At 41.8% G+C, this 10,656-nt stretch overlaps 1 protein-coding gene across 1 annotated transcript in view; it reads left to right on the forward strand.

Moving 5' to 3' along the window:
- Positions 1-5,877, forward strand: part of LOC142767564 (uncharacterized) — a 47,257-nt gene extending 41,380 nt beyond the window's left edge. The window contains exon 8 of the mRNA XM_075869490.1: positions 5,740-5,877. Within this exon, the coding sequence (XP_075725605.1) occupies positions 5,740-5,751 (12 nt within the window). The 3' untranslated portion in view covers positions 5,752-5,877. The remainder of the gene's footprint in view (positions 1-5,739) is intronic.
- The last annotated feature ends 4,779 nt before the right edge of the window (positions 5,878-10,656 follow it).

The raw sequence follows: 10,656 nt of genomic DNA on the forward strand, positions 1-10,656 counted from the left end.
AAAGCGAAGAAAGGAGAAAAGGCTACTCCTTTGCACAATGCTGACCTACTTCTGACTTTTTAATTGAATAAGAACCATTTAGATCGTCACTATTTACTTATATATGGGTTCTAGTTTGCTCGATCTTGCCTCCTTCCGCCCTCTATAAACGTCAAATCGATTTTACTTGCCATCACTTCTCTTTCCCACCCCTTGCGTAGCTATACGGCACACCACGCAAAACTCAAACAGCATTTTTTTCACGTTTACTAGTAAGGCGATAAAAGTTCAGTGGGCACCGACAACTGGACGACCAGCTTCAGCGCAACATGTCCAGAAAATTCACTTCTTTTTTAGCTCAAAGAAAGCGAGAATCTGCTGACACATGTGCGTTGGCGAAATTGTCTATTTGTTTAGCTTCGATTATCAGTGCACAGTACTGCCTTCCATTATTAATCTGCCACTATCTATCACATTCATTTGTCCTCTCAAGAGTCTTGCATTCGGTAAAAAGGCCTTTGTTTAAGTGCTCGGCTCAAGGAAATCTGATAAAGTGGAGAAAGTGGCCCTAAGTGAGTTTTTAGTGTAGCATTGCCGAAAAGGTCAGCGCCAACCGCACTTTGACGGGAATGTCCTCTGAGCAAGAACAAGTCTGAATGAACCACTGTGACTAATAAACATAGCGTAACAGAGAAATTACCTCAGCGACATATGTGCGCAGAAACTCCCACTATTCTTGCATTATAAATAATTTTTATTTCGCGCAATATGCGTCAAAGAATGTCTTTCAATTGAATCTATTCACTGTACCTTCTCATTGGTGAAAAATGCCCTATTACAGTGGCTGACTTTGTTTACGGGGGAGAATTCACATGACCACCTACCCTCTCCTCTCCTAATGTACCCCTCTCTTTCACCTCACAGCGCTGACCAACGTTAAAGTATCTGTAAACGTTGACGCCGACATAGGTAGCGTCTGCTAGCGAGTTTCTGGCCATTTACGCGCCACTTTTTATATAGGCACCGGATATCGATCTCCAAGGTAGTGCCAGTGGAATATTTCTCCCGTGTGTTGTTGAACATTAAAAATGGCAGCCTGCGCGTTCACTAAAAACAGACTACGGGTCTCTGCGTCTAATCGGAGTCTCCAATCTCTCAATGCCTATTAACAGCGATTGTCATGTTCCAGTAGGAAATACCACTTTCCTGCGCAACGCCTCAATTGGCGCTAGCGTCAACATCGCCGCCAGTGTGAACGTTAGCGCCTGCGGCGGCACGTCTAAACATGGTTTCCATTAGTAAGAGAACGTCCAATCTTTACCGCGAAAGCTGTTAGCAATTCACTAGGGCCGCTTGTGGCGCCGCAGTGGTCCGCCGCCGCCGCCGGTGTCCGTAACCAATTTCGCACGATTGATTAAAATTTAGTAAATAAAACCATTTAGAACACAGTGGCATTCCAACCCGAGTCTCGTGCGTGCGAGCCCAGTATTGGGTCACTTAGCCATGCCGCTGTGTGAAACTTCATTGTAAACTTGCCTTAGGCAGGCCTGATGACCGGAAAGGAATCACGTTATTATGAGTACTAGAGCGTTTTAGAGCAGCGAACGAAGAACAAGGCATCACACAATGCGCATTGCGTAAATATTGGGTCATCTAATGCCTCAAATCATTACTAGAGCTTGTTTATGAACACCTATTAACTGTGGTACATGCCCACTTAAGACAGAATTCGTCGTCGTCGTGAGCCACGGCGTAAAAAAATTGCACAAATTCCTCGGAAGCGTGCAGCGAATATGCGATTCTTCGAAGAAGGACGATGGATACCATAGCGAATGCTGGCCTACTGCACAAAAAAGTATGATTGTTTATGGCATAGTTGATACCCAGATAGTTCAGTTGCAGTTGCCCAAACGCAGCGAAGAAAATGCTCTCAGAGGCCGCTTTTCAAGCTCTTGCCGTGACTGGGCTGCGCATTGCGCGCAAGTCTGGCGGTTGACTGGTAAAGCATAAATGTACTTTCATGCTTTCGGCACAAAAGTACCGAACGTACTTCTGTACTAAGCAATATACGGTATCCAAAAAGTACTTTCGTGCCGAAGTACCAAAAGTATTTTTTGTACTAAGCAATATCCGATAAGCAATATCCGAAAGTACTTCCAGGTGTTGTAGATTCACGCAAAAGCACTGAAATTACTTTCTGTACTAAGCAATATGCGAAAGTACTTGCGGGTAATGTATTTTTGGGCCGAAGTACCGAAAGTACTTTCGGGTGTTGGACTTTCATGCCAAAGTTCCGAAAGTATTTTCTGTGCTATGCAATATTCGATAAGCAACATCCGAAAGTATTTCGAGTATTGTACTATCATGCCAATGCACTTTCGTGCTAAAGTGCCGACAGTACTTTCGGTACTAAGCAATATTTGAAAGTACTTCGAGTATTGTACTTTCGTGCCGAAATACCGGAAGTACTTTCAGCACTAAGCAGTATATGATAAGCAATATCCGAATGTACTTTCATGTATTGTACTTTCGTGCCGAAGTACCAAAAGTACTTTCTGTACTAAGTAATACCTGAAAGTACTTTTGGGTATTGTACTTTCATGCCAATGAACTTTCGTGCCGAAGTGCTGAAAGTACTTTTGGTACTAAGCAATATCCGACAGTACTTTCGAGTATTGTACTTTTGTACCGAAATGCCGAAAGTACTTTAGTACTAAGCAGTATACAATAAGCAATATCCGAATGTACTTTCAGGTATTGTACTTTTGTGAGGAAGTACTGAAAGTACTTTCTGTACTAACTAATATCAGAAAGCACTTTTGGTTATTGTACGTTCGTGTCAAAGCACTTTCGTGCCGAAGCACCGAAAGTACTTTCGCTACTAAGCACTTTTCAATAAGTAGATTCAAAAGTTCTTTCTGGTATTGTACATTCGTGCCAAAGTACCGGAAGTACTTTCTGTACTAAGCAATATCCGAAAGAACTTTAGTGTATTGCATTTCCGTGCCAAAGTATTTTCGTGCCGACTTACGGAGTGTATTCTTGGTACTAAGCGATATCTAATAAGAAATATCCGATATGCAATACGCGAAAGCACTTAGAGATATTGTGGCAGCAGCTGCTGCTCAATATTTCCCTCACGTCTTCCCCGGCACAAGTTAATGTAACAGCGCCCGGGCATAGATAGGTTGGCCGAGTCACTCATAAGCCAATTCACTGGGATTCAGTAAGACTGATCAAGCTCTGAGTATGACTCTGGGTGAATAATATTTTGGTGAATGTGTGTCCTAGTGAGTCCGGTAGAAGAAATCTTTGCGAGTGTGAGTCTGAGTGAGTCCAGCTCAGGAGAGTTTTCGCGAGTGTAGGTACAAGTGATTCCAAAACTCAAGATATTTTTTCTGGATCAGTCTGAGTGAGTTCCACCTTTGCCGCCGACCATGGTTGTACCTAAGGGTTTTCAGCATTATGATACATGTTTCCGGGATGCATATTAACACGCACGTCTCCTCACATTTATTTTAAAGTGGTATCGTCCATACATTGTTCAAATATTTCTTCACCAGCGCTGTAGACCCTGTACAAAAGTACTTTAGCCTTCCCTCCAACAATTTCTTCCAATAAAGTTTTCTACTAGTATATTCAATGTCATTTCTTGTAAGAAATGACAATTTGCTGGTTTCCAACTACTTATTACTCGTATTTGTAGCTACTATAACAACAGGCGCCGAAAATTTACCGATAACACAAGACAATGGTCCTACAAGCGTTGATACGATGGTATAAAAAGGTGATTCTAGGTTAAATGACTCAAGAGTAGACTCATTTGGACTCACCCAGACTCGAATTGAGCCGTAAGTCTGAGTGCGAGTGATCCCAGGTGAGTATCATGTTTGGTGGGTTTGAGTACAAGTGAGTCCGCTTGAAGAAAACAGTTGTGAATCGGAGTAACTCTGATCCATGAAAATTTTGAAGTGCAAAATACGTATATTTCAAGAGCGATCTTGAGTGAGCTTCAGAGTTTTCGTCAAGCTTTAGGTTTTGATAGAGCCGTGAAGAATAAAGAAACTTCGTGTAACGTAAAGCTGCGCTTATCATTGTCCATCACGGAAGTAATGACTAATGACTTTTTTGCTTCACTCCCACTTAAAGATCACAAGTGGTAGGTATACTCCCGCCAACAGAATGTTACTCGCCAATTTCAGGGCGTTAATTATCCTTGCCATTTTGGACCCTATCGAAACTAGCAATAAAGTGCTGATGTAAAGCTAACGAAGGGTTGCACGCAGTGATGACTGCGATTAAGGAGCCGAATGACAGTAACTCTGTTTCAAGACTACGAGGACCGTGCTACTAAGAAGTCTCCTACGACATCTAAAATGCAAGTAAACGCTGTGTACTCTGGCATTTATGCCCTGCAGTGACGTTCCAACTTACATATATTTAGCTTGCCAGAAACATCAAAACATCATCGCTTCGTGTCCGGAGTGTGTCATCCTAAGGTAGTGGTGACGAAGTTTACTGAATTCTCTAGAATATGACTTCCATTTAGGAATCGCTTTCGCTAGTCAGAGCTTGAGAAAGAGCAACTAGACCACGTGAATTGGTTTTGATATTGATCACGAAGCGGTTGAAGCTGGAAGTTAGTATGCATAGAACTGCTGAAACTGGTGACGAACTAGGATGCCACGTCCGCGTTGCCTTGCATCCATGTTGACCATGCGCATCTAGCTTCGAAACGCTGGGCTATTATGCCAATGCAACCGAAATGGAACTTACTGTAGATTAGCAAGAAGAGGGGAAATATTAGTGATACTTTGTAGTGGACGAGAAAAAGGAAAAGGAAGGGAAAATACTTATTATCCAACGCACGCCTCATTCAAAACTGTGAAGGTGAAGAGTAGTAATGGGCAGAGGAGGAAGAAGCAAGAGAGAAGGGAAATAGGTGAAGGATACGACAGACAGGTTTATGGTATAGCAAAGAGTAGGAAAGGAATGTGTGAGTAATGACGAGCAATGCTTAGGCAAAGGGAAAGGTAGAAAATTTAGCATAGCATAGCATTTTATATTACAGCAAGGGCTTGGCAAAAAGAAGTGATGGAGGCATTAGCATAGAAAGGAGGGGAGCGTGTTTACTGTACGTGGTCATTCAAAGTATGGTATAGTCCGGAGTAGGAAGTGGGGAGTGACAGTAATGAGGGGAGGAAGGTCACCGGCTGAGCTATTGCCTCAGTCTTTCACTTTCAGTCACTACTTTATATGAGTCCCAAGTTTTCTATCTCTTGGAGAAGACCCGTCAGCATGGGTCACCGTAGGTATTCCGACTACGGTCAGTAGCTGTGGGTATGCCTTTTTCGCTTTTGAGGAACAGTTCGTAAACGTGCTAATTCTTGAGAAAAAATGCCCGAAAATCCTCGGAACGCTGCATCTTGTACTTGCACTGAGCATTCATTTCTTTGAAAGTTACTCGTTGACCAATATGCAAAAGAGACTATGCTATTTCAAAGATCAGCAATGGAGGTAGAACTAGATGCACAAAGCACCTAAAAATTGGTCCTACTTTTTTTGCGGAGGATGACGATTTGCCGCGTATTGAAGCAAAACTTTTGAACAGCGTGCGCTAGAATGTTATAAAGCGTCTTATTAAGCTTACAGGTGACGTTACAAACAATTATGAATAATGATATGCAAAATAATATATTGAAATACTATGAATAATCAGGTATTGATACTTAGCTAATAATTTGTTTTTCTATATTTCAGGACTGCTTGTGAAGCCACTCTTCAGCACAGATAAACAATACAGTGGTCCACAACCATATTCTTGGAAATTTTTCTCAATAGAATAATAAATGCCACAAGAATTAAATGCGGAAATGCATTCTAATCTTCACACATGAATGTCTTGCTTTTATTTTTAGACATCGACTGTCAAACATAAGCAATACTTGAGAGTAACAAACCACCATTTACGATGACTAAAAAACACAGAACACAAGACAAAGAGAACACGCTGTTACCATTTTCTTGTCTTCCGTGTTTTTTTTTGCGCCGTTCATAAGTACGAACCCACCCCAACTCGTCCAACTGTCAGTGATACTGAAGCAGTTATACAAAGAAATTACATCCAGCCGGTTCAGAAAGCTTCGCTTACGTTTACCCCACAATTAAGACAGATTGCAGTAGATATCTAGTCTTGCTAGTATTTCATAAAAAAGGGGGATAAAGCAGCAATATATGGGTTCCAATACTATATCTTATGACAACACTCTTTACTACTACTGGCGCCTCGAACAATACAAAGATTAGGTCTATCATGAGAACGACAACTTGTAATAACACTCTGGCCAGTGATATGCATTCATTTCACTGTTATGCGTTGTACCGATACCAAGGTGCAACTTAAAGCATCTTTAACAGGGCATCGACGCTCGGAGAGACTATGCTAGTGTCGAAGACTGCCCGAGGCATACACACTGCATCACATTGGCCCAATTGCGATTTACACTGACTGAACTCTTTACCGACTTAGAAACAGTGGAGCTCTTTTTAGTTAATTAGCACGCGTTCCGGCAGGAGACATTTTTTGAACGTCAACGGGACACAATAAAATTTTATTTATTCATATTTTAAAGTTTCGTGATTCCCTACAACTGATATTTATTGCCCTTCATCGTCCTTAAGCAAAGCAGCATGTTACGACTTACACACACGCATACAGATGCCTATTTTTTCTGATACAATGTCAGTTTACTCATGTTTACCGAATGTGGCTTCCAAAATTGTTAATCTGGTTCCCGCCCTTCTAGCAAGGTAACATGCCTCCACACTACGTGGTGTGTCATTCTCCACTGAGCCAACATTATGTTGGGTCGAACATTGAACAGAACAAGTCTAACCGTAACACGGAATTAGCAGGGATTCCCTCTTTGGCTGGGTGTGTATTTATTACAACTCAGCCAATTGTGTACTGTACATTGTAGTGGTCGAACAAGCAAGTGCTTATAAAAGCATTTCTCAAAGATATGCCAGAGCATGTGCGAATTTATAAGACACTTTTTTCATGGTAGGCCTTAAAGCACTCTGCCATTTCTGAATTGGCAAAGCTTTCCTTTTGTTTATCGAGGAGACTTTTATTTCAGCTTGCCGCATATCAGTTGCCAGAATATTAAAGCGTGACCATCATTGTTGTCTCTAGGAACTATATATTTGTTAATTTTTCCATTGTGAGTAACGTGCATATTAAAGTAGAAAGTGCAACTTTTTTATCACTAGACGGGGCAATAAAATAAAGTGTTGTTGAGAATGAGCTCCAGTGTATTTCAATCTAAGTGCGCGGGTTATTTTGGGAAAGCATTTTCCAAAATACTAGTTTTTTGTATCGAATCATATATCCACAATAAACAACTGAAGTACAGTCGCCATAACGTACTGTACAGAATGCTTACATATGAGACCGAGTGACTGTTTCTCGGCAATGAAGGTAGACTTTGAAATATGTAGTATCGTACCGCTGCTTTGCATAATAACTATTTTTGCAAACTCCTTCGATCTGTGAAGAAGCTTGGCAACCTCGTACGTTAACTCTTCGCTACAACGTCGTCGAAGGACTGACTACGTTACAGAAAGAGGCCATGGGGTCTATTTTCAGTGGCTACCTCTTCATTGTGGTATCAGTGGCAACGATTCCGCAGACAACGCGGCTCGCACGACCCACCAAGAAGAGCGCACCCTTTCGATTCATTTGTCAAGGACAGACGCTACAAGGCAACTTCGACACCTGGCACGTAGACTGTGTCTGCGGGAGTGCAACACCCCAAGCATAAGACATAGGAGACTCTACCAAATATACCCTGGACTAGAACTTCTACCTCCATGCGGACTTCGTCAGCATGATGCTTCGCTCATTTGTAGCCTTTGGTTGGGAGTTGCCCTAATAAAAACATATACAACCTTCATTGCATTCACAGATAGTGCGAAATGTGACGTCTGCGTCACAAAAGAAGACATTAACGATCTGCTGTGCCGCTGCCCTTGGTTTGCCTCTGAAACACAGAAACTTTCTGACACATTGCGACAATTGAAAGATCGACCACTCTCTATGCAGATGGTACTGGAGCACCTTCCTCGTCTTTCGGTGGCTCAAAAGGCAGTCAAAGCCGTCTTGCGCTTTTTGGGGACTACAGGCCCATGGGAATACCTCTAACTTTTCTGTAGTGCCACCACTGCATACGAGTCAGCCCACTGACTGACAATCCTTTTTTTCTCTCTTTCTCTCTGTTTTTTCTCTCTCTCTCTCAACTTTATATGTCCCCTTCCTATTTCCCCAGCGTAGGGTAGCAAACAGGGCATGTGCCTGGTTAACCTCCCTGATTTCTCTCTTGCTCTTGTTCTCCTCATCCTCCTCTGCCGATCTGTAATGGTGCCTTCAGACTCCTTCACTTGCCTTGTAGTTTCTGAGTTCGGCATAGGTAGACAAAGACGCGACGATTCCTCTCTTTAGCAATCGGTATAACACAAAAGCGACTATTCCTCTCTTTACCAATCGGTGAAACACGAAAGTGAAACGTGTAGTAGAGAATTTATTATTTAGAGAGGTAGTAGAGAATTTATTGGGCATAATTCTCAAAGAGGGCGAAAAAATGGATTCTGCAGGAAGAAATTGTGGATTCGCACAAACATCGACAAAAAGCTCGAAAGTTGCAGCGCTCAACTGAAGCAGAAACCGCACGCAGAATGAGCATACACCGGACGTGCGTGGGCTAACGACTGTCCCAGCTGGACACTTCAATCGCTCTGTTTAAACTGAAAGGATGTGACTGAAACGAACACAGTAGTATACGCTGGAGTAGCGCGAACAACTGTCACAATTATTTTGTGTGTCAGCAGCGTGCGCCACGCCCACGAGCAAAGTGACCTTTGAGCTCTTGCGAATCACGAGTGTGAGAAGCGTGCAGGAGAGATTGGATCAAGGGAAAGTTTGCAATTATATAAAAGAGACAGAAAATCAAGGCGGGACTTCTTTCTACGATCCTGAAGGGAAGGACTATTATTAGCTAGCATTAGGTCGGTGGGGAAGTCCGTTCGCAAAAACCTAGAATAAGCAAACCGAATGGCCTTCCGCTGAATCCTTCAAGTTTTTTAACGTTTTGTTTAGTATGGGGGTCTCACACGATACTCGCATACTCCAGCTTCGGCCTAACGATAGTGAAATAACTAAGAAGCTTAACGTTTGGAGGGGAATTTCTGAGCTTATATCTTAGGAAGCATAATTTCCGAAAGGCAGACGAGAAAATATTATCTATGTGCATGTTCCATGATAAGTTGTTTGTTAGCGTAACGCCGAGGTACTTATGACTGTAAACCTGTGTGAGAGAAGACGATCCTAATTTATACACGTATTTACTAGGGTTTTTCTTTCTCGTTACACAGAGATATACACTTTTTTCCAAATTTAATTCCATTCCCCATTCTATACACCACTCCCGCACGTTTTCAATGTTTTCTCGAGTTCGTTCTGATCATTAGTACATGTGACTTCCCGAAACAAAACACAGTCGTCAGCGAACAATCGAATTTGAACAGTAGGGTCAACAACAGTTACTAAATCGTTAATATACAACAAAAAAGCAATGGTCCTAAAACACTACCTTGTGGAACCACAGAGGTGACAGGAAGACACAGAGATTCTTCTTCGTTAACTTTTACAAGCTGTTGGCGGTTGGATAGGTAGGCTGCAATCCAGGAAACAAAAATATCCAGAATGTGAATGTTTTTAAGCTTTGCTATTAATTTGTCGTGTGGTACCTTGTCGAAAGCGTTTTTGAAATCTAAAAATATAGCATAATTTTGGCCGTTATTGTCAAGACACGCTGCTAACGAATGAATTATTGTCACCAATTGTGTTGCCGTGGAATAACCTTTTCTAAAACCATGTTGAAAATTTGTTAGTACGGTATTTTTGACTAGAAATTCAAAAATCTGTTTGGAAATATTATGTTCAATGATCTTGCAGCATTGAGACGTTAAAGATATCGGACGGTAAGTTTGAAAGCTGGACCGGTCACCTTTTTTAAAAACGGGAACAATCAGAGCCCTCCTCCAGTCACTCGGCAGCTTCCCAGTAGACAAAGAAGTACGAGATATTACTACAAGAAACTTAGCAAGTATTTCGGCATATCTGCGTAAAAAGGCGTTTGGAATCTGGTCTGCACCACATGAAGACTTGGTTTTCAAATTTAACAGCACAGATAGTATACACCAGAGTAAGATACAAAGTCAGCGTCATAAATGCCAGGATCTGATATTAACAGTGGATACGTTTGCGCAGGAGAAAACACACTGTGAAAATAATGATTAAAATACTTAGCATTGATTCCAGGGTCAGAAACGAGGTCACCATCGATTTTCATTTCCCTTACAGGCTGTTTTTTGTCAGTAATGTAATGCCAAAGCTTATCAGGATTATTTTTTATGAAGTTTGGTAGGAGGGTTTGAAAGTAGTGGTCCTTTGAGCAGCGCACTGCGTTTTGCAAAGAATTTTTAATCTCAGTGATAACGTCAGACTGTGCCTTCTTCTTCTTCAATCTTTTAAGTTTGCGTTTCAAGTGAATAGTTTTGCGTGTTATCCAGGGTGTACACTTCTGAATTTTTTTGCACTTGCTCGGTATCAAGTTATCA

The sequence above is a fragment of the Rhipicephalus microplus genome, chromosome 7 (assembly GCF_043290135.1).
Source record: "Rhipicephalus microplus isolate Deutch F79 chromosome 7, USDA_Rmic, whole genome shotgun sequence".
Classification (NCBI taxonomy): domain Eukaryota; kingdom Metazoa; phylum Arthropoda; class Arachnida; order Ixodida; family Ixodidae; genus Rhipicephalus; species Rhipicephalus microplus.